Genomic DNA, 25234 nt, shown 5'->3' on the forward strand with positions numbered 1-25234 from the left:
CAAGGTCATTGTTTTAAAAACAAAAATTTCAGCCATTCAATTTTACAAAAGAAGGTTTAAGAGCCAGATGCTTGGGTGAAAACCTGCTAGCTCAGAGATGCAGAGAAAACACCCAGCTGACCTTAATATTCCGTAGACCTCTCAGAAGGAAAAGAGCCCTTTCTCCTTTTCCACACTGTCTTAAATAGCTTCCAACTTAACGTTCTTACATTCTCTTTACTTACGTTCACTACCTGTTAACTGTTTGCTTTTTTTCTTCTTGAACTAAGGTTGAAATTAATTAGCTGTTGCACTAAAGTGTGTGTTAAAGCTGGGCCACACCACCCGACCTTGCTTACAATAAACAGAAACTCATGGATTAAAGGTCTGTGCTGGGGCTAAACCACACCACAAAAGTTTTTTTTTCCAGTTTACTTTCTTGAGGTTCACAATATGATCAAATATATTGGAATAGAAGGTTAACACTTCCTCATTCTCTCCAGAGGCACTAGTGCTCTTGCTCTGAGACATACCTACCATTAGGCAAATTTTGTAGCTTTGCACTGAAGTTTAAACGGCTCAGTGTAAACATCCATCTCAGAACAGCATTGGCAATGTGTATTCTTTTGTTTTAAGATGAAGTGTTCTGTAGATGTCTATTAATTCCAGGTGCTCCATAACCCCCACTAGTTTCACTGTGTCTCTGTTCAGGTTCTGTTTCCATGATCTGTCCATTGATGAGAGTGGGTTGTTGAGGTCTCCCACTATTATTGTGTTTGATTCAATGTAGTATTTGAGCTTCAGTAGGGTTTCTTTTATGAATACAGGTGCTCTTGAATTTGGAGCATATATGTTTAGGATTGAGAATTCCTCCTGATAAATTTTTCCGTGTGTTGAGTTTTTATCTATTATTCTTTGTAGGACTGGATTTGTGGTCAGATATTGTGTAAATTTAGTTTTGTCTTGGAATATCTTCGTCTTTACATCTATGATGATTGAGAGTTTTGCTGGATATCATAACCTGGGCTGATATTTGTGTTCTCTTAGAGTCTGTATGATGTCTGCCCAAGATCGTCTAGCTTTCATAGTCTCTGTTTAGAAGTCGGGTGTAATTTTGATTGGTCTGCCTTTATATGTTACATGTCCTTTTTCCCTCACTGCTATTAGTATTCTTTCTTTATTTTGAACACTTGGTGTTTTGACTATTATGTATCAGAAAGAATTTTTGTTCTGATCCAGTCTATTTGTTCTGTAGGCTTTTTTTATGCTCATGGTTATCTCATTCATAAGGGTAGGGAAGTTTTCTTCTACAATTTTGTTAAAGATATTTACTGTGTCCCCTTAGTTGATATTCTTCGCCCTCTTCTATTCCTATCATCCTTAGGTTTGTCTTCTCATAGTGTCCTGGATCTCCTGGACATTTTGGGTTAGGAGCTTTTGGGCTTTTGCATCTTCTCTGACCGTTTTATCTATGTTTTCAATGTTGTCTTCGGCCCTGAGATTCTCTTTTCCATCTCTTGTAGTCTGTTGGAGATGCTTGCATCTGTGACTCCTGATTTCTTTTTTAGGTTTTCTATCTCCAGGGTTGTCTCTTTTTGTCTTTTTTTTTTATTGTTTGTATTTCCATTTTCAATTCTTTTCCCAATTTGGTTGTGTTTTCCTGTAGTTATTTGAGTGATTTTTGTGTTTCCTCTTTAAGAACTTCTATTTCTTTATGTGTGTTCTCCTGTAATTGCTTAATAGAGTTATTCATGCTCTTCTCCAAGACCTCCAACATCATCGTGAAGTATGATTTCAAGTCTGAGTTTTGTTTTTCTGGAGTGTTCGGCAATCCACTGCTTGCTGTGGTGAGAGAGCTGGATTCTGATGTTGCCAGGTTGTCTTGTTTTCCATTGCTTAAGTTCTTTTCCTCTCCTCTTGTCATCTTGTTGTCTGAGATTTTATGTGGTCTTGTTGTCAGTGACTGGCACCTGTCTCTTTCATGAATCTGAGGGCCCAAGGGCTCAGGAAGAAAATTGCTTCTGTGTGTTCAGCTTTTTGTGGGCGAGCAATGAGTTCTGGTGGCAGGTACTCGTTTGTCTTTGTGGGCTCAGGTGTGGGAGCTCTTGTGAGACTGTTCTAGGTGCTCAGCCCTTTGCCTACTTGTCCTGAGTACTAGTGGTGGGGAACCTGGCTCTTTCTCTAGGCCAAAAAGTACCCCCTTTCAGTGAGCACAGCACTCACTCTCTGTTTACTGAGAACTCCTGGTGTATCCTTCCTGGCCCTACGTGTCAGGCTCACCTCTGGTGCAGGTGGAATAGCGCGTGGTCATCTGGTCCTCAAGCACAGCCTTTCTGGGAAGATCCTGGTCCCTCTTACTGTGGGCTGGAAAGGATCCTTTGCTACAAGCACTGCTGCCGAGCACTCTCTGTGCTCTGGGTTCTTAGCGCATAAACTCACTAGGTCTGTGCCCCAGGTTCCCTTCCTTCCTTTCTTTCCTTTTTCTTTCTTTCTTTCTTTCTTTCTTTCTTTCTTTCTTTCTTTCTTTCTTTCTTTCTTTCTTCCTTCCTTCCTTCCTTCCTTTCTTTCTTTCTTCCTTATAAAACTCACTAAATATTCCAAATATAAACTAAAACCATAAACTAAATTTAATAGAATCATATGTAAACAACAGAGATGTATACATATGATTCTATTAAAACTGGCAGTTTAGATATTCATAATCTATCATTAGCTTCACAGGTTCATTGAAAGTTAAAAGTCATAAACTTTTTGTCTAAGATAGCAATGAAGTTTGGCATAGATAAACCAAGTAAATGTTTTATCTTCTATTCTTATACCTGTAATAAATATTTTTTTCTCAGGTTATGACCTTGGCTTAGTTGTTTTACAGCTGTTAAAGAATATATTCTAAGTTGGACATACCTTCTCTCTATCTTGGAGACAAGACTGGCAGAGTTCTAATTGCAGTTTTTATATCAGTGAGGGCCTTAATTACAGTTCTATTATAATGTGCTTACTGATTACTAGTATACTTTTATTAATTCTTATAAAATTATCATTGGGAATTAACAAATTATTTATTTTTCTAAATAGCATACCTACAAGACACTATGTCTTTGTAGATGGGCAAAAATCTGCCCAAAGAGGTGAGCTAATACCTATTGCTGTTATATATATATACATACATATATATATATATATATATATATATATATATATATATATATATATTTGATAATGAGAGGAAAGCAATATTAATAGCAGGAATCTCTCCTAAAATGTTATCCATTCTGCTTTTCCTGCAAAGGCCCATTCATTGTATTTTACAGACCATAATGTAACATTCTTAGGATGATCACCTACTAGCCTTTACCTTCTTATAAATGACTCCAGACAAGGTCTGTAGCAACCAACCATTCATACCACAGAACTGAAAATCCAATACCTACACAAATCTCTACCATGTAACAGACACACAGTTCTGAAAGTGAGGTCCCAAAAAGGCATTTATTTCATAATTGTCATTGCATATTTTAATAAGGTCACTTGGCTCACAGATAAACCATGGGCAGTGGTTAAAAGACTGACAGAAACACCCCTTCCTCATGGAGAGGAGATCCGGCCAAGGAAGAGAATCTCTTTGCTCATAGCATCTTCAATGAAGAAAAGAAAGGGATGGTCTGCAAGTAACTGCAGGGTAGACAATGGTGACCCCATCATAACTATTTCAGTGGGAGCTGCAGCCTCTTTACCCTCCTCATTCACCTCCACTACACTCTTGTGAACAACCTTGGACAGAAATAGACCTTGTTTAGAAGAAATTCCAGAGAAGTCTGCTCTGCTCTTCTCAAAGGCATCAGTCATGCCCAGCTTGCACAGGACCTCATTCATGTCATAGGTCTCCTCCAGTTTAAACCGTGGAAGGAAAACCTCCATCTCTTCTTCTTTCATCTTGTCCATCTTTGTCCACTGTATTAATTTCTTGTTAGTTATTTGATTTTCCATCTATAAAAAGTTAAAGGTTTTAGGACAGTGCTATCACACAGTGCTCTTAAGACAATTAGTGGTAGGGACTCTACACTTCTCAGGGAAGTTTGGCTATAATTTATTATGGTAGCTGGAAGTAGCTAGGGTACAGACCTTGTCAAGCTTGATCCAGTCCCTGGGTTCTACCACAGCTCCACAAATAAAGAGAAAAATATAATCATGGGAACCCAAGAGAGCTACCTGAGCAGAAACCCAAACGCAACTCTTCCTTCCTTACATTTCATCAAGTTCACATGTTTCTTACCATTCTCAGATCGACATGTTCTTCTGGAACCATGACGTACATGCTCAAGATATCGTTATCAAAGGGCAATTGTACAATCTTGGTGCATATCTCTTTCACATAAGTCACCTTAAAGGTAGATTTCTGAAACATCATTTTCACAGTTTTCTTCTCATTCTGTAAAGGAAGGATAAATACTAAGTTGAAACAATATATACTGGGAAAATTCAACAAAAGAAGAAGATAACTCTCTGAAAAAACTTTTGTGATTGGACTTCTAGAATACCCTATCGGTCCTTAGACTTTTGACATAGTTCAGAATTTACATGTCTCTGAAGGCCAATTTTTCAAGACTTGGTCTTTAGAGGGGCCATGTAAAGATAAGGAATTTTTATGAGGTACAGCCTAGAGATAGTCAATGAAAAGTACCCATGAAAGGGATAATCACCTGGGCAAACTTGTTTATCTCCTTGTTAGTTGTAGTAACAGAAAACTCACTGGCCCAATCTCCAAAGATGCCATGGGTCAAAAATTCTTTTTTATTGGGCAAATTCATTTACTCTCATGACTATGAATCTGATTCCTAAATTTACTCTTGTAGGCTGGACTTCTATATGAACTCTGCAATAATGTATTTTATAGCCTATTTGACAAGGCATGTTGATAATATTATGTATAGCTGCTCTACCTACAAGTCTTATTTGTCCTGGTTAACAATTATGTCCTCCTTCAGTTGCCAGAACCATTTTGTACTCTTGTTTTGACTTATTAAGAAATTGTATTGCTTATACCTTTAATTATAACCAAAATGTTATTTCTCTTTTTGACCTATACTGTCATCCCCCTAGCCCTGGAATCCTGTGATTACATCCTTGTCACTGATCTCAGCACAACAGTCAGAGGTCACAACACAATATAGGTCAAACCACTCTGGCAGGAACGAAAGTTAAAGACTTTAAAATGCCCTGGAATAAAAAAGAGTCCACCCTGTTTCCTATTCTATTTATGTCTCTCTCTTTGATCCACTATACTCATAGGGATGTTTATAGTATTGTGGTTAACTATATTAAGTTCCTTTCGGCCTAATGAACTGGTCGTCAGAACCAGGAATATGCTTCTTATGTCCTGGTGTCTGTCTGTTCTTATATCATCTCCTTAGTGAGAGTTACCTCAGCAGCTCTTAATGGCTCTGCAACCAAAGCATAGCATCCTGACATCTCCTCTGCATGTCTCTGAGGGCCTCCCAAAACCACCCTGTTCTTACCTATTTTTATCTGTAATTTCTTTCCTTCAGGAAGACAAGCTTCATGAGGGTAGGCACACTAATGCAGTTGGTTTGAGCTCATGATTTAACCTGACCTAATGTTCCCTGCTCTAACTGTTGGGGTTCTATAAATCTACCCCTCAGTTACCTCGCAACAGCCAGGTATACTCCACCCCTCAGTTACCTGGCAATAGCCAGGTATGCTTTGCCCCAGTGACCTGACACTATAAATGGGGATGCTTACCCCCTCCTTTCTCTTTTGTTCCCTCTTGTTCTTGACCTTATAACCTTACCCCTCCTCTTCCCCTTCCCTTTCCCCCTCTCACTCCACGTGTTCATGGCTGGCCTCTACAACTCTACAACTTGACTCCTCTATTCGTCTCTCTCTCTCTCTCTCTCTCTCTCTCTCTCTCTCTCTCTCTCTCTCTCTCTCTCTCTCTTCTTCTACTACCCTCTTAACTCCCCCATGACCTGAATAAACTCTAGTCTATACTATACCATTCTGTGGCTGGTTCCTTAGGGGGAAGAGATTTCCAACATGGATCCCCCAGAGGTATCCCACTTGCCTATAGGCCTTGCTGCATTTCCATGGGCCATATCCCCACCCCACTCTCTTCATCCTTTATATAACATTGGTGCTGAAACCCGGGACATCATCTTTTAACAACATTGGTGCCCTGTGTGATTAGGTTAGAGATTACATTTCCTCACAACCAGATATCTCTTTTTCTTCTTACTAATGTTAACTTCATGTTACTTGAAGGTGTCACTGAATATCCTGGACACAGGAAATTTCTTAGCTTCTCCACACCTAGAGTCAGCCAATATGCTTCAAGGTGTAACAGACCAGCCTTGTCTAGAAAGCCTTAATGTTAGCAAAGAACATTTTCTGGGAGATATAAGGCCTGGCAAGTAGAGAGAGAGAGAGAGAGAGAGAGAGAGAGAGAGAGAGAGAGAGAGAGAGAGAGAGAGAGAGAGAGAGAGAATATGGTTACATACAAAATCCTGGGACATTAGCAACTAACATGCTCCAACCTGGAAGAGGTTGAACATGGAGTATATCCCATTTACACAACCATGTATTATGTCTATAAGCAAAAGTCTGTACTTATCTCATCAAAGCAACAATGCATTTCACTCACTGATTCAGTGTTTTACTGAGCCACAAAAGAATTATATGTCTACCCTCAGTGATATTTTCAATGAGAAAGGTTATTTTCCCTTGTTATGGTTTTGTGACAATGAGCAAGAGGTATGGTCCTTTTGAAGGAGGGTGAAGACACAAGACAACACTTCTGAGAAGACACACTGAAAAGAACAGACTGTGCACAAGGAATGAGCTGCACTCTGGGCCACAAAGAGCCTTATCTGGAGTTCAGATTTTTTTTTTTTTTATTTTTAGACTTCTATAAAAGCCTATTTTAAGTACAGTACAAAGCTCTGCCATCAGTTTTGGCTTTAACATCTTCCAGTGAGAGCACAGCCTATGACAGGAGCACGGCCTGGACTGAAACCAAGTAGCCTGTAGCCATCACTGGTACATGTGAAAGGAGAAGGGAAGAGAACAGCTCTGAGTCTGAGACAATTCTGGCTGCTGAGCTGCCTAGAGCCATGACAGGTACAGGATTCATGAGGAAGAGGCTTCTTTATGTTTTAGAAGTCAATGTGAACAGAGAACCTTGCCCAGGAGTATCTTTAGTTACTGCACTGTGGTTACCTTGCTCACTTTGAAAGGCATCTCTCTGGTGTCCTTTTTGTTAAATGGCTTCTTCCAATTTCCTTTGTAACAGATGGAATTCACAAGGACCAGCTGTGTGTTTAAATTTATTGTACCTGGAGATAGCAACTCTCTGATTACATCTGAAAGAAGGAATTAACACACAACAACAAAAAGGAATTAAAGCCTTTTAGCACTTTGAATAAGACTGGCCCCCATAGGCTCATTTGCTTGCATGCTCAGTCCTCAATTTAACTGTTTGGGAAGGATTTGGAGGTATGACATTGTTAGAGGAGGTATATTGTTGGGAGTGGTCTTTGAAATTTCTGATTCCCACAGCAGGTCCAATCTCTCTTTCCCTCTCCTTTTCTGTCTCCCTCTCCTTCTCTATCTACCTATCTACCTACCTACCTACCTATCTATCTATCTATCTATCTATCTATCTATCTATCTATCTATCTATTTATCATCTATCTATCTTTCTATCTGCCTGTTTATCTCTCTCTACCTGCTGCCTCTATATCAGGATGTAAAGCTCTCAGCTACTGCTCTAGCACCATGCCTTTCAGCCTCCTGCCATCATTATCATGAAATGACCCTTCCAAAACTGTAAGGAAGCTCCCTGTTTGATGCCTTCTATTATAATTGTTTCAGCAACAGGACAGGAAAAAAAGAAAAAAAAAAAAAGACCCAACTAGTTAGCAGAATTTGCTGATACATGTCAAGGGAGCATATGCAAATTGTGCCACCTACTGCTCTTGAGTGCTGATTCCTGATTTAGAGCTAAAGATGCAGATCAACATTTGAGTACTTGACTTTGCTTAGCATACTCAAGTCCTTGTGTTCAAACCTGGGGCAAGTCAAAAGAAGTCCTTATTTAAAGAACAAAACGTAAGTTTTTATACGTTGGAAGATCTTGTTAAAGCATTAATAATGTTCTTAGCAACAATAGACTGCAAAGCCAAGTTTCATAGCACATCACTTTAATACATGGACTTGAGAAGCAGACAGTCTCAGAGTTCGAGTCCATTCTCATCTACACAGTGAGTTTTAGGACAGTAAAGACTAGACATTGAGACTGAACCTTAACAAACAAAAGTAAAAATAAAAATAAAGTATATACACAGAAGAATGTCCTGGAAGGTGAACATATTTGCTAGTAGAATGCCAGAATATACTGGTAAAAAGAGAAAAACACACCTGTGAGTATTGTTAAAAGGCACAGGGTACCAATGCAGAGAAAGAGAGAACAAGAGAGAGAGGAGGGGACAAGCAGCCTCTTTTATATTGTCAGGTCTCTGGGGCAGAACATACCTGGCAATTGCCAGGTAACTGCGGGGTTGGGTATACCTGGATGTTGCTAGGTAACTGAAGGGTGGGGTTTACGGAATCCCAACAGTGAGTGGTTCTGATCGCAGGTGTGCACAGACATACACAAACATATAACCAACAATAACAACAACAAAAAACCACATTAAATGTAGCTTTTTGTTTTTTCAAAATAGCCTAACTGTTTAACAGGGATATGGTGTGGCTCGGTGTCAGAGAAGATCCTGTTCAGCATGCTCAGGGCGCTGCCGTCAAATCTCAGGAAACAAAGCAGAGCAACTCTGTGTTCACCTTCCGTCTTCTTGGCTACCCAGGTGTTGATGTGCTGTCGGGACTGCTCTGTAGCACCCTTAAAGTCCAGCTCCTCCATCTCTGCTTCATAGAACTTACGGCAGGAATCTTTAAAAGACTGAGACAGAAAAACATAAGTACATAGCCATGAAAGTGATTAGCACCAACAGACTTTCCTTTCCAAAGCACAAAAACAGAAAATCGGATATGATTTGCAAACAAATATAAAATTTGGTAATCCCATTTCTGGGTTTCTTTAACCTTAGTTTATGAAAGAGGTAAAATGTTGGTTGGTATGAGAGTCACTAAAAAGCATGATGAACAGATAAATCTCTGAGGTAGTAGAAGAAGCTCAAGAAAGTAACTGGGAGCAACCTCAGATGCAGTATCATACTGCGGTTACCACAGTGGCAGAGTGAGTATTAACCCCACAAGAGATGTAACACTTCTGAATGGTTCACAGGCTGTATCTTCTACTACAGATTTCCATGTTAACAGTACTACAAACTTACACCACTCAAAATACTGTTATCTATAGTTAGAGAACACAAGGGGAGTACATGTGGAAGCTATAAAACTGTGTACATAATTTTAATTCATGATATGTAATTGGACCATGGTCACCACATCAGGCAACTCAGTGGTATACAGGTGAATAATTTACAAACACACAGCCCATGTTAGGGTGCTGGTCAATGATTCATTGCAGTAGTGAAGTAGTCTAGCCTACACAGGGTCTTACAGTGAACTGATCACCAGCACAGTGCAAACTAAAGAACAAGCCACTTGTTGATATAATCCACGAAATGACAATGCCATTGATGACTACCCACATTCTGCCACGTTACAAAAGAAACCACAACACATTATTAAAGAGATGAAAATCTCCATTATATATGGAGGCTACATGCTAAATTCAACTTTGAGAGAACTTTTTTTACTTTTCATTTGTGTCTTTATGTTTGAGGCAGTTGTACAATTAATGTGATCGTGTACCTGTGTTGAAGGTGTGCATATGTATGGGTAATGTACAAGCCTAGATGATGGCTACAAGGTAATTTCAGCTTAATATCTCTGAGGACTAAGTGACACTTACTTCTAGAATTTCAAAGCTGTCTTCCACAAAGATTCTGTTGGCTCTTCTGAGCATGGGCTTTGTATCAGTCTTGTTTACTCTGCTAAGAACTGACTGGAAGTGCTGATGAATATCATCACCACCAATGCTGCCGCATTTATCCAAGGATAGAGCCTGAAATGAAAACACACTAAAAACATAACTTCATCATGTAGAGAGCTTTTTGTTGTCACTGGACAGTTGGTGGCAGGAATTTTGACATCACCAGGACAATAGAAGTAAGCTTAAGGCAAGAATCTGACTCTGTCCCTGGGCTCGGGAAACTGGCAGGGATTAAGATTGAAGCTCAGGGCAGGCTCAGGAGATGTAGGTTTGGCAGTCCCTTTGTCTTTTAGAAATCTTTTTTGTCTCTTAGCCTATAGAAAGATGTTTACAGGAGTTTTGATAAATGTCTTGCTTGTTTCTTGACTCAGAACAGATCTTACCTTTCTGCATGTAATTAAAGTGGTTTAAAAGTAAACTAAATAATTAAAACATTGCTTCAGCCTCAGAACTAGCCAGAGTCTTGTTATAGTTTTGTCTAATTCTCTTTCTTTCTTGTTGATCCTCGTTCTTTCCCTGAGCTAGACTTAGTTATCATCAGGTCAACCTATAAGAAAAGAGAGAAAACTAAGCTCATCCTCACAATTTTACAGATTCCTGATACCACTCAAAGACCTACCAAGTTAGAAAAGAAAGTACATTGTAGGGTCCTGTCAAGTGTGCTCTATGTGTTCTATCAGCCCTGGTCTGAGAAGAAATGGTCTTTCAGAAACAAACCTCTTCAAATTCACAAATGATGCTCTCGCTTATTTTAATTTAAAATTGAACAACTTTATTCTAAAAAACAAAGATAAATGTAAAGATTTTAAGCATGTATGCATAAAAGTATGTGAATACATTTTTGTTAATACTTGATTTTTTTTAAAGGTTTGATAGTGTGCATTAAATTCTTACTAGTTACAATGATAATAAGAGCATGTAAAAAAAGATGTAACTTGGAATTAGTCGAAGTTTTCTTGGTGTATAAAGACAAAGATAATTGGTTTTCATTTTTGTCTTCTTCTTCTTCTTCTTCTTCTTCTTCTTCTTCTTCTTCTTCTTCTTCTTCTTCTTCTTCTTCTTCTTCTTCTTCTTCTTCTTCTTCTTCTTCTTCTTCTTTTGACCTTTGTTTTTTTCTTGAACAACATACAGTCTATGGGTTGTTTCTGGAGTGTTCAGAGCTTTCTGGGGTTAGTACCCAATTATCAGTAACTACATATTATGTCTGTTCTTTTGAGACTGGGTTATCTCACTCAGGATGATATTCTCTAGATGCATTCATTTTCTTAAGAATTTCATAAAGTCATTGTTTCTGAAAGCTGAGTGGTAATCCACTGTGTAAATATACCACAATTTTTGTATCCATTCATCTACTGAAGGACATCTGGGTTCTTTCCAGGTTCTGGCTATTATAAACAGGGCTGCTATGAACATTGTGGTGCATGTATCTTTGTTGCATGTTGGAGCTTCTCTGTTGTATATGCCCAGAAGAGGAATAAGTGGGTCTTCAGGTAGTACTATGTCCAATTTTCTGAAGAACCACCAGACTGATTTCCAGAGGGATTGTACCAGTTTACAATCCCACCAACAGTGAAGAAATGTTCCTCTTTCTCCGCATCCTTGCCAGCATCTGCTGTCATCTGAATTTTTGATCTTAGCCATTCTGGTTAGTGTGAGGTGGAATTTCAGGGTTGTTTAGATTTGCATTTCCCTCATGGCTAATGATATCAAACCTTATTAGATGCTTCTCAACCATTCGATATTCCTCATTAAGAACTTTTTGTTTAGCTCTGCACCCCATTTTTTAAATAGGGTTGTTTGATTCTCTGGTATCTAGCTTCATGAGTTCTTTGTATACCTTGGATATTAGGCCTCTATCTGATGTGGGGTTGGTAAAGATCTTTTCAAATTTGTTGGCTGCCTTTTTGTTTTCTTGACAGTGTCCTTAGCCTTACAGAAACTTTGCAATTTCATTAAGTACCATTTGTCGATGATTGACCTTAGAGCATAAGCCTTTGGTATTCTGTTCAGAAATTTTTTTCCTGTGCCTATGTGTTCTAAGGTTTTCCCTACTCTCTTTTCTAATAAATTCAGTGTACCTGGTTTAATATGGAGATCTTTGATCCATTTGCACTTAAGCTTTGTACAAGGAGATAAGAAAGGATCTATTTTCATTCTTCTGGATGCTGGGTGCCAGTTAGACAAACACCATTTGTTGAAGAGGCTGTCCTTTTTCCATTGAATGTTTACAGCTCTTTTGTCAAAAATCAAGTGACCATAAATGTGAGGGATCATTTCTGGATCTTCTATTTTATCCCATTGATCCACATGCCTATCTCTGTACCAGTACCATGCAGTTCTTAGCACAATTGCCTTGTAATATAGCTTAAGGTCAGTGATAGTGATTCCCGCAGATGTTTTCTTGTTGTTGAGGATGGATTTTGCTATTCTAGGTTGTTTGTTACTCCAGATGAAATTGCACATTGCTCTTTCCACCTCTATGAAGAATTGGGTTGGAATTTTGATGGGGATTCCATTGAATCTGTAGATTGCTTTTGGTAAGATGGCCATTTTGACAATGTTGATCCTTCCCATTCATGAATATGGGCGATCTTTCCATTTTCTGAGATCTTCCTTGATTTCCTTCTTTAGGGATTTGAAGTTCTTGTCATACAGGTCCTTCACTTGCTTAGTTAGAGTCACACCAAGGTATTTCATATTGTTTGTGACTATTGTGAAGGGTATTTTTTTGTCTAATTCTTTTCTCTGTATGTTTGTCCTTTGAGTAGAGGAAGGCTACTGATTTGTTTGAATTAATTTAATATCCAGCCATTTTGCTGACCTTGTTTATCAGCAGTAGAAGTTCTCTGGTGGAATTTTTGGGGTCACTCAAGTAAACTATCATGTCATCTGCAAACAGTGATGTTTTTACTTCTTCCTTTCCAATTTGTATCCCTTTGATTTCTTTTTGCTGTCTAATTGCTCCGGCCAGGACTTCCAGTAGTATCTTGAATAGGCAGGAGGAGAATGGGCAGTATTTTTGAGTCCTTGATTTTAGTGGGATTGCTTCAAGTTTCTCACCATTAGGTTTGATTTTGACTGTTGATTTCCTGTATATTGCTTTTATTATGTTAAGGATGGGCCTTGGATTTCTGTTCTTTCCAAGACTTTTAACATGAAGGGGTGTTGAATTTTGTCAAATACTTTCTCAGAATCTAGTGAGGTGACCATTTGGTTTTTTTCTTTGAGTTTGTTTATATGGTGGATTACACTGATGGATTTCCGTATATTAAAACATCCCTGCATCCCAGGGGTGAAGTCTACTTGATCATGGTAAATGATTGTTTTGATGTGTTCTTGGATTCAGTTTGCAAGGATTTTGTTGAGTATTTTTGCATCAGTGTTCATAAGTGAGATTGGTCTGAAGTTCTCTTTCCTTGAAGGGTCTTTGTGTGCTTCAGGAATGAGGGTTATTGTGGCCTGAAAAGTGAGTTAGCTAGTGTTAATTCTAATTCTATTTTGTGGAATAGTTTGGAGAGTATTGGTATTAGGTCATCAATAAATGTCTAATAAAATTTTGCACTTAACCCATCTGGACTTGGGCTTTTTTTAGTTGGAAGGCTTTTGATGACTGCTTCTATTTCTTTAGGTGATATTGGATTATTTAGATTGTTTACCTGATCCTGGTTTAACTTTAGTATCTGGTATCTGTCTAGGGAATCATACATTTCTTCCAGATTTTCCAGCTTTGTTGAGTATAGGCTTTTGTAGTAGTATCTGATGATTTCTTGAATTTCCACAGTTTCAGTTATTATGTCTCCACTTTCATTTCTGATTTTGTTAATTTGAATACTCTCTCTTTGCACTCTAGTTAGTCTGGGTAAGGGTTTATCAATCTTGTTAATTTTCTCAAAGAACCAGCTCTTTGTTTGGTTGATTCTTTGAATGGTTCTTTTTGTTCCTATTTGGTCAATTTCTGCTCTGAGTTTGATTATTTCTTTCCATCTATTCCTCTTGGGTGTATCTGTTTTCTTTTTGTTGTAGAACTTTCTACTGTGCTGTCAAGTTGCTAGCGTATGCTCTCTCCAGGTTCTTTTTGGAAGCACTCAGAGCTATGAGTTTTGCTCTCAGTACTGCCTTCATTGAATCCCATAGTTTTGGGTATGTAGTGTTTACACTTTCATTAAATTTTAGAAAATACTTAATTTCTTTCTTTATTTCTTCTATGACCATGCTATCATTTAATAGAGCATTGTTTACTTTCCATGTGTATATGGGCTTTTTGTTGTTTTTGTTGTTATTAAAGACCAGCTTTAGACCATGTTGATCTGAAAGGATGCATTTGAGTATTTCAATCTTCTTATATATATTGAGCCTTGTTTTGTAACCAATTATATGGTCAGTTTTGGAGAAGGTGCTGTGAGGTGTTGAGGAGAAGGTGTATTCTTTTGTTTTAGGATGATATGTTCTGTAGATATCTATTAATTCCAATTGGTTCGTAACCTCTGCTAGTTTTACTGTGTCCTTATTAATTTTCTGTTTTCTTGATCTCTCCATTGATGAGAGTGGGGTGTTGAGCTCTCCCACCTTTATTGCATGGGGTGCAATATATTTTTTGATCTTTAGTAGGGTTTCTTTTATGAATATGGGTGCTCTTGTATTTGGAGCATATATGTTAAGGATTGTGAGTTCCTCTTGACAAATTTTCCTTGTAATGAGTAAAAAGTGTCTTTCTTTATCTTTTTTGATAACTTTTGGTTGAAAATCTACTTTATTTGATATTAGAATGGCCACTCCAGCTTGCTTCTTGGACCTGTTTGATTGGAAGGTTTTCCCCGACCTTTTACTCTGAGATAGTTTCTGCCTTTGTCTCTGAGATGAGTTTCCTGTATGCAACAAATGCTGGATTCTGTTTATGTATCCAGTCTGATCACTTATATCTTTTTGTTGGGGAATTGAGTCCATTTATGTTAACATATATTAAAGAATAGTGGTTGCTGTTTCCTGGTATTTTTGCTTTTGGAGATAAAATTGTGCCTGTTTATCTTTCTTCTTTTGGTTTTTTTCCTTAGGTATTTTCTTGTTTTTACTAGGATGTAGGTTTCTTCCTTGTATTGGGGTTTCCATCTCTAATTTGTTTTAGTGCTGGGTTTGTGGTCATATATTGTATAAATTTAGTTTTGTCTTCGAATATCTTGGTCTCTCCATCTATGGTAATTGAGAGTTTTGCTGGGTATAGCAGCTTGGGCTGACACTTGTGTTCTCTTAGGGTCTGCATGATGTCTTTCCAGGATCTTCTAGCTTTCATAGTCTCTGTTGAGATGTTGGGTGTGACTCTGATTGGTCTGCCTTTATGTGTTACATGACCCTTTTCCCTTACCGATTTTAGTATTCTTTCTTTGCTTTGTGCACTTGGTGTTTTGACTATTATGTGTCGGGAGGAATTTCTTTTCTGGTCCAACCTATTTGGAGTTCTGAAGGCTTCTTTTATGCTCATTGTCATCTTATTTTTAAGGGTAGGAAAGTTTTCTTCTAATATTTTGTTGAAGATATTTACTGTGCCTCTTAGTTGATATTCTTTACTCTCTTCTACTCCTATTATCCTTAAGTTTGTCTTCTCATAGTGTCCTGGATCTTCTGGACATATTGGGTGAGGAGCTTTTTGGCTTTTGCATCTTCTCTGACTGTTTTGCCTATGTTTTCAATGTTGTCTTCTGCCCCCGAGATTCTCTCCTTTATCTCTTGTAGTCTGTTGGAGATGCTTGCATCTGTGATTCCTGATTTCTTTTTTAGGTTTTCTACTTCCAGGGTTGTCTCATTTAGTGTTTTCTTTATTGTTTCCATTTCCATGTTAAATTCCTTCTTTCATTCCTTCATCTCTTTGGTCCTGTTTTCCTCTAGTTCTTTGATTTCTTTGAGTGTTTTTCTTATTTCCTCTTTAAAAGCTTCTATTTCTTTATGCTTTTCCTCCCATTCTTGTTCAAAGATCTCCACGATCATCTTGAGGTTTGATTTCAGGTCTGAGTCTTCTTTTCCTGGAGTGTTTGGCATCCTGCTTTTTGCTGTGATGGGAGAGCTGGGTTCTGGTGTTGCCAGGTTGTCTTGGTTTCCCTAGGGTAAGTTTTTTCATTTTCCTCTTGCCATCTTGTTGTCTGTGATTATACATGTTTTTGTTGTCAGTGATTGGTTCCTGTCTCTCCCTTTTAACTGTCCTGTGTTTCTGGATCTCTGTTGTTCCTGGTGGCAAACAGCCTTAGCACCTGTTCTGCATGCATGGGCCCTCTTGTTGGAAACCAAGTCTCTAAGGCAGATTTCCTGCTCCCTTGAACCAATCAGGGGGTAGGGGTGCACTTTCCAGGTGCTCAACCCAGAACTCTCTGAGCCCCGGCTACTCGCAGCCCAGTTTCATCAGGCTTGTGTCCCTGGATCTCCACTGTCCCTGGTAGCAGGTGGCCTGAGGGTCTGTTCTGCAACCATGGGCCTGCTGGGCGGAAACAGAGACCCTAAGGCCTCCCCTGAACCAGTCGGGGGCAGGGCGCACTTTCCTAGTGCTTGGCACAGACCTCTCTGCTCCCAGGCTACTCACAGCCCATTCTTACCAGGCTTGTGTTTCTGGATCTCCACTGTTTCTCGATGCTCTGGCTTCAAGGATGGCTCTCCACCAGAGCTGTTATAATTCAAGTGTGCCCAGCTTCTGACCTTGGGTCATGCAGTCTCTTCCAAGTGAAGAAGTTGAAGTAGAATCTTCTCTACTTTTGGCACCCTCACCCTACACATTTCTTAAGTTCTCCTTCTTCTCCCAACCTTTGAGGAAACAATAGCCCAGCTCACCCTTCCTCGGCCTAAGGGACTTCCTTGAGTAAATACTTCTCAAGAGATTCACAGAATGTACTGACTGATAGCCTTCTGACCTTTTGGTCCCAGGTAGGGTCCTGATGCGTACACTCACTATCCAGCATGTTTAAAGGCCAATATGCTTGGCTAATGAATTTAAATTATTACCTTGTTGATTTAACCTGCACTCCTAAGAAATATAAAACTGCTTGTAACTGTTTGCATCTCCTCGGGATTTAGGCCCTCCCCCAGTGTACTAGACTAATAATCCTCTTGCTTTTGCATCACTTCCTGATCTCTCATCTCATTCATGGGAGGCTCAAATAGATAAGAGTCAATTTGGTTCTTACACAAGCTCTTGAGTCTGTGCTGGCTCAAGTGTTGTCTGACCACCAGAATTTGGGAAAGTGGTCTTGTTTCAGGTCTAGATGATGTTGCCATATTTGTGCTCTTGTTTCCAAATACACTGCTGGAAGAAAATCCAAGCCACATAGGAAATCCTGGGGTATTTATGCTATCACTCAAATCTACTTGAAAGAGTAGCATGAACCCAGATACCTTGAACATGCTAGGTACTCCTAAGCCAGACATTAGATTCAACCCCTTAGACTTAACAATTCTTCTAAGATCACACATAAATTACTTCAGTTGCTCCCATAGAAAACAGAAAAACTGTCTATCAGGAGAGATGATATTTGGGAACTAAGAGACAGAGAGACAATGTGCCAAATTGGTACACTGTCATCTGATACCCAGTTCCTCAGAATATAACTGTATCTGAGGCTAACATATTATAGAAACAATGAAGTTTAAAAAAGGTCATTGAGTGAGCTAAACCCAATCTATGTCATCATAAGCACACAGACACAGACACACACACACACACAGACACACACAGACACACACACACACACACACACACACAGAGAGAGAGAGAGAGAGAGAGAGAGAGAGAGAGAGAGAGAGAAATTTATTAATTAGTTAGTCAGTCAGTCAGTTAGTTAGTTAGTTAGTTTAATTGAAGGCCAGTCTCTAGGCATCAACTCTCTCCAGTAAAGAGGCAGGCTGAGGAAGAAGCAAACACACTTATTTTATTAAAAAGAAAGAAAGAAAGAAAGAAAGAAAGAAAGAAAGGATGCTTCCAAGAGTTACCCTAGAATGGCCTGACCTAAGGTGGTCATGGATTAGAAAAGACTGGCTTCAAACACAAGTAGGAATGAATCAAGTATCCCTAACCTTGGGTAAAATAAACTGGACGCACATGCTTGGCTAGGAATCAGAATTGCTACACTTTAAAGACTGCAATATGTCCTTTCTCAAATTCACTGATGAATTAATTCCCCCTTATTGGTACATTGTCATCTGACACCTACTTCCTAACAATATGACTGTATCTGGAGCTAAGATTTTATAGGGGCAATGAAGTTTAAAGGACATCATTAAGTGAGTCAAACCCTTTGGATACCTAAAACAAAACAAAACAAAAAAAAAAAAAAACTGATCATGACATAGATATCCAAGAGATGTAGACTTAGGTTTCTAAAATCTACTTTCAATAAGGGCTCACAAATGTGTTGACCACAAAAGGAGAAAAAATGGCAAATCAGACAAAGGGATCTGGACCTGTTTGGAAGTAGTTCTTTCATACAATTTCAGTCTCTGTTGTCAGGATACCTGCAGCCTAGTTTAGAAATGTTGGGATACTGAAAGGAAATCAGAGGTAGTGGACAGGCTTTCTCAGAATCTGCATCAGTCTTCAGCAGCTACAAGAGCCATCCATGACTCCAGAAGTTTTCTGTCATGCATTTCTCAACAAAGTGATGATCAGCAAATACTCAAGACCAACATTCTAAGGCCAGCAGCTATGAAAGAAACTTGTCACTGTCACTTGAGTCTTACTTATACTCTCTCCAAATAATTCTTGTCCTCCCATGGCTCTTGCCTCAACCAAATACCACATGAGTCTACCTCAAGAAGGCAGCACGTGAGTCTTTATCACATGACAAACCAAAAATCCCCACTTCAAAAAGGGACAAAAATGCCATCTACTGTTCATAAAAAAATTACCTTTCCAGTTCCTGGAATTTTAATACTCAGCTATAAGAACTGTAAGAAAACACTATGTATTAGTGAAGCCACCTAGTCCATAGAGTTTGTTACACAACCATAGCTAACACTTCAGGAAGTATGCACTGTACTTATCTCAACATTGTTCTGGGACAGTCTCTGAGGTTCACAAATTTCTGCAGATGAAGCACAGAACTCAACAAAATCCCCCAAAGGTTCTATCCCATGTCTTCCAGGCTCCATTTGTGAATAAACATCAAGATCCTAGGAATAGAACTGACATGTTGGAGGGTTGACATTCATTAGGGCCACACTACAGACAATGGAGATCATAGGGCCTTGGGGCCATGACTTTGGTATTTCTGCCCCAATTAACTCTCATATACACAGTTATCAACATTGGATCTAAATGTTACACCTAGGGTTCCTTCAGGGGTGTCACATCCTGCCCAACAACTCTTCAGTCACACCCCAATGTCTTCTTCAAAAGCAATTAGGAATTAGGAAGACCAGCTCAACTGACAGGCCAATATTTATCTGCTTTAATATGGTGCTAGTTACCTGAATTATCTGGGATGCAGTGTTTCCTTTTGCTCCCATTAAGATCATAGCCAGAGATGAAGACATATTCAGTGGTGAGAAAAATACATTTTTTGATCTGTCTTCGCCCAATACATTCAAAAGCTTTAAGGCAAAGAAAACATTTGCTTCCAGCAGGGAATCCATAATGGAACCTAGAATTAAGGATTACAATAAGAATCATAAAAATGCATTTTAATGTATAGGCCAAAACTTCATTCTCACCAACATTGGGATGCTCTAACCTGATGATCAAGGGAGAGATACAGATTGAAAACAAAGGTCACAGACACACAGTGTCCATCATCGTCTATAATAGCAAATCTAGGCTACTATAAGCTACATAGTGAGACCCCGTGTTAAAGAAAATAAACAAATAAAAAGAAAGACCTTACATCCATGAACAATTTTTCTAGTCCAATGGCACAATACCTTACATCTCCTTGTTTCTTTCAGGAAGAAATTAGGAAAGTACAATGTCTGATTGCTTGGAGAAGAGATTAAGTATTGTTGCTGATTGAAAATACAGGTATTGAACAGGAAAAATGGCTCAGCCAGTAAAGCGCATGCAATGTAAGTGTGAATATCTTAGCTTGGACCCTCGGAAACAGTAATGCTCATAAAGGAGGTACATAGTAGTGATCCCAGTCATGGGCTCTGCAAGCTCATGGATGAGCCATTAGACTAGCAAATGCAGCAGAGAACAAGGAAACCGTATCTCAGAGAAAGTGACAGGCAGGGACCAATATCTGATGGCAATCATATTGCCAGAAGGAAAACAAGTGCCTGTACTCAGAAACACACACACACACACACACACACACACAAACACAAATACACCATATCTCTACTCAATAGACGACAGGTAAATTCTCTGTGTGCTGCTGTTGGGCACACCATTAACAAGCTGGAATGAATATGTTTACCAAAACCTTCATGAATCATGCTGTCAATTAGATTGCCATTGAAGTGCTAATGAACTTGAGTCTTCTAACATACACATGTACTTGGAGGTATTCATCTGGGCATATGCACACTGCTCTTTGTTTTTATTGAATGAATATGTCACATCAGCTGCTGCCTATCAGACAATTTATTGACAGGAATCCACTTTAGATTAGTTGCCTTTGCCATTATAATCTTCTGTTTAGATTATAATCTACTTCCTTGGTGATTTATACTCTCATTTAATGTCCAATCACTTCCAAAGACAGATTGTCATTAATTTAATTTTTGGTGGGTCTGGAAATACGATTCTTCCATGCCACTGTGCTTTTCACAGGGTCTATGAAGGGTTTGCAAATGACATCCGAGCCTCTTGTTCAATGTTTTCCAACTTTTCTGTTTAAAAGTCTGATGACATTCTGATGCCAGCTCTTCAATGATTCTCCTTAACCCAAATGGCTGAAAGCTAATGAACCCGTATACTCACTGATGAACTCCAGATATCTGAATGTCTTGTTACTATCTGATCACGGCTTTATCATTTTGCTGAAATGAACATTTCACATGCTCACCCATTAGAAAGGAAACAGAAAGACCACACAATTCAAGGACATGTCCTTTTTAATGTGGTGACAATTTTGCAAGTATTGCTGCTTCCTCATAGATTGACACTTCTCTCTCTCTCTCTCTCTCTCTCTCCCCTTTTCCTTTTTCCCTTCCCCTATCCCCTCTCTTTTTGCATTGCTCATTTTTCAGTGCTAAAATTGTTGGACTGAGCTCATCTAGTACTTGCTTTCTGTCTTAGCTTCTTTCCCTGTTGATATAAAATACACGGACAAAAATAGTTCCACTAAAAACAGTATATTTTGGTTCTTGGTTCCTCATAACAAAGATGTCAGGGAGGCAGGACCTAGATGCAGCCCCTCAAACTGCAACCACAGTGAAGAATAAAATAAAAATAAATAAAAAAATCAATTAACCTGATTAAATAATAACTCATTCATGAGGAATTAATAAAAAAAAACAACTCATAGTATGCCTAGATCAGCATTTCCTAGGTAGTTCAATATCTGTCAATTTGACAATCAATACTAACACACCAAACTTCTCTGTGTCCACTCATACACAGAGAATGACATTTGATTGGCAACTTGGAGAAAGCCCACAGGGTATAAAGGGCTGACTGAGATCCTTAGCTAAGCTGTGGGGAATCACTGTCTTGCCCCATTAGTTCTTCTTTTGTCAGAACAATGTCTCAGCACACAGCTAGCAGGTCTGCAGAAACTACCTATCCTGAACCAGAAACAGCAAGCTTGGTAACAAACGTGTGGGTCTTCCATGGGATCTTAAATATCTCTCTGCCATTTTTTGCCAGATACATGTTGGTTAGAGGGAGATCTCAACTCTGTTCTCATTCTTTGGATTATTACAGATCTGAGTTAACTATAATTAACTTTAAGTGATGCTTTAGGACAGGCATTTTGGACCATGTCTTCTTCCCAGCAAACAAAAGACAGAGACAGACAGACCTCTGAGTTCAAGTTCAAGTTCAGCCTAATCTACAGAGCACCCAGGAGTAAACAGAAAAACCGTGTCTTGAAAAACAAAACAAGAAAACATACAAAAAATGCCTTGATTTGGAATTGGTGTGATAAAATATTGAGTGCAGTCATTCCTGGATATCTAAATGACATCATTGGTCTAAGAAATGCTACAGTACTCAAGTGCTCAATTCACTTGTATGACTTTAAATTATCTCTAGATGACCTGCAATACTTAATACAATGTAACTTCAGATATATTGAGACTGTACATAACACTGTTTGGACAGGAAAAAAGGGAAAATATCCATCCATTAGAGTTAGAGTCTCATTATACAGCACAGGCTAATCTCAAATTATCATTCCCTCCCCAAAATTTTCTGGTCTGTTTTCCTAGATTGCATATGTAACATCATAAGAAAGATATCAATACTATATAGAAACTACTGGATGAGTAGCCAGCTGTGTGGCTATACACCTTTAATCCCAGGATCCAAGAGGCTGAGGCAAGTAGAGTTCAAGGCCAACCTGGACTACAAAATGAGTTCCAGGAGAGCCAGGACACCCTGTTGAGAGCAAAAAAGGAGAGAGAGAGAGAGAGAGAGAGAGAGAGAGAGAGAGAGAGAGAGAGAGAGAGAGACAGAGAGAGACAGAGAGACAGAGACAGAGACAGAGAGATATCTATTTTCAACTTTAGCCCACCTCATAAATAATTGGGTGCCACCTCTTTAAAGGGAAGAATGTTACATTAGCCTTAATCAAAGCTCTCTGTTTAGACTTTGATTCAAAAAAGCCATTTTATTTTGGTCAAGAGAATGAATTATACCTCTGGCCTGGGGATGTCTAACATTACAAGTTACTCAAAAACTAAAGAGTTAATCACCTGGCTAAGAGACCATCCCTGGGCAGGTGGGCGGAGTTCAGAAAATGTCCAGCTAAATACATAGGGGGGGATAATTATTCCTTTAAGGAGATAATGCACTTTTCTTTCCAGAAAGCCCACATCTGGTACTGTCCCTCCCCAGCTGCTATGAGGCTCCGGTTGCTCTGCCCATCTTTCTGAGTCAAGAAACAGAAAGAGCTAACTGTTCCCTTTCCTCCCCTTTGCCTCTTTCTTTCTTTCTTTCTTTTTCTTTCTTTCTTTCTTTCTTTCTTTTTTTCTGTTTTTCTGAGTAAGCCTTCTAATTTAACATACTGTTAATTCTCAAAATAATTTTAAGAGAAAAATGAGTTGAAGACCTGTTTTTCAGGGACACAACACATTCTCAGCACAACCAAGCTCTGGGCCCATCAATAAAACAACGAGAAATTGAGAAAAAAAAATGTAACTCACTGAATGATTTTATCTAGAACAGAAAACAGGACCAAAACTTTCTCCCAAACCAGAAAGCTAGCCTGGCAGACCCCAGATCCTTTAACATTTTACCTCATGAGAGTTTAATATAAAGCACACCAAAGTGATCAGGAGAGCTCCTCCTGTCTTCTCACACTGAGAATCTCCCAGTAGCTGTGGTTTGAACCTAATTTTCCAGCTTTGCAAATCACAAAGATCACCATACATTTCAGAGTCTCCAAAACAGCAGGCCCAACACCCTTAGCACTGACTTTCAGGCCTTTCTGGCTCAAGCACTTTGATATCCCAAAGCATGTGTCTCTGGTTTCAACTAGCAGGCTCAGTAGTGCACAAGCCACATCCTGAATTTGTGCTTCGTTCATGTCCCTGGCATCCAAGCAGGCAGCAGAGCCACCACCTGGCTGGGAAAGCAAGGGTTTCACCCACGAGACCCAGGTACATGGCAGCACCAACAACTGGCCTGAACCAAAAGGGAACTGACTCCCCAGGGGAGTCAAGAGACACTGGACACTCTCAAAGTTCTTGTAAAAAAAAATCCTAACCCAGATTGCAAGGCTTTTGCCCTGCACCACAAGTGCCAACCCCCCAGCAACCAGTGCCAAAGCCAGCCTGCAGCATAGCATACCCAGAACCCTAGGTTCACCTGGAGAAAATGAGAAGAGCAGATCTCTGAAGGCACTAGCTGCACCTAGAGCCTCAAATACTTGTAGAGCAGAGAGGTAGGTGGAGTCTGGAGCCCTGGGTTCTGGCCTCCTAGGTTAGGAAAGGCAGAGGTTAGGGACTGGTGAGCTATACCCCAGTAATATACCTTTCACCACCTGGCAATGGAGCAGCTGGTCTTTCTGGGCCTGGATACGTTCTTTAACCCCAAACTCTAGGATAGCAGGGAAAGGACAAACACAGACTGAAGTCTCTGGGTCCTTTCCTACACAGAACTAGGATGTGGTCTCAGCAGCCTGTTCACTCTGCCTTTGTCAAGACTGAACGACAGACAGACTAAGCAAAGCCAGAAGTGTGCCAGCACATAGTGGGGATAGACTAAACAAAGCAAGCAGAAGTTTGAATGTCTGTTTAGCAAGTACAGATAAATAAGTAGAAGATATGAAAGAAAAAGGAAAGGAAGGAAGAATGAAGGAAGAAAATAGGTATTCCAAGGTTTCTGGGCCAAAATAATAAGCCACAGAAAAAAAAATGCTCTGTCAAAAGAAATTAAATACATTAATAAAATTAGCTGTGTTTGCCACTCATAAATAACATTTCTGATAAATACCCTCTCTCTCTGTCCTTCTGTCTTTCTGACTCTCTGTCTCTGTCTCTCTCTGTCTTTCTTTCTCTCACTCTCTCAATCTGTTTTTTTTTCTCTCTGTCTCACTGTCTCATTTTTCTCTCATTTGTGTGAGTGTGGTGGATTTACATAATGTATATAAAAATACTGTGATTGGTGTGTGTGTGTGTGTGTGTGTGTGTGTGTGTATATGTGTGTATATGTGTGTGTATGTGTGTGTGTTTTAAATTCAAGTTACACAACCATTGACAGAAAACAAAATGCTACTCTTTTGAAGGAAAGGCAGAAGTTAGAGCTGTATGTATAATCTAGTATAAACACATAGTGTGTGTTTTCCCAGATATTGTAGAAACATGATTTGCTATTTTATTCAAATGAGATGAAAACCCTGTGGGCCATCTTGCAGTTTCTTGGAGAACAAGATGAACCTCTGCATAGAATAATGACCAGGTTTAAGGGTCTTCCCAACTCTGTGTCTTTTGATTAAGCCAAAAATTTTCAGCAATAAACTTGCTGACATTTGATCTAACACTTACAGGCTTCCCTGACCTTATAAAATGTGGCAATCCTCAATTTAGTAATAAACATATGACCTCACCTGCCCCAACAATGAGATACTGGTCTCTTGACACGTGCAACAT

At 39.2% G+C, this 25234-nt stretch overlaps 1 protein-coding gene across 1 annotated transcript; it reads right to left on the reverse strand.

Moving 5' to 3' along the window:
* Positions 1-3564: 3564 nt before the first annotated feature.
* LOC308439334 (serpin B6-like) lies at positions 3565-25234 on the reverse strand (the record flags this gene model as incomplete). The annotated part of the gene is made up of 8 exons (XM_080941068.1): positions 3565-3966; positions 4253-4408; positions 7213-7355; positions 8833-8950; positions 9929-10081; positions 19451-19623; positions 24117-24182; positions 25192-25234. 8 exons carry the CDS (start codon positions 25232-25234, stop codon positions 3565-3567), a joined length of 1254 nt encoding a protein of 417 aa, XP_080797194.1.

This window comes from Micromys minutus (genome assembly GCF_963924665.1).
Source record: "Micromys minutus genome assembly, chromosome: 1".
NCBI lineage: Eukaryota > Metazoa > Chordata > Mammalia > Rodentia > Muridae > Micromys > Micromys minutus.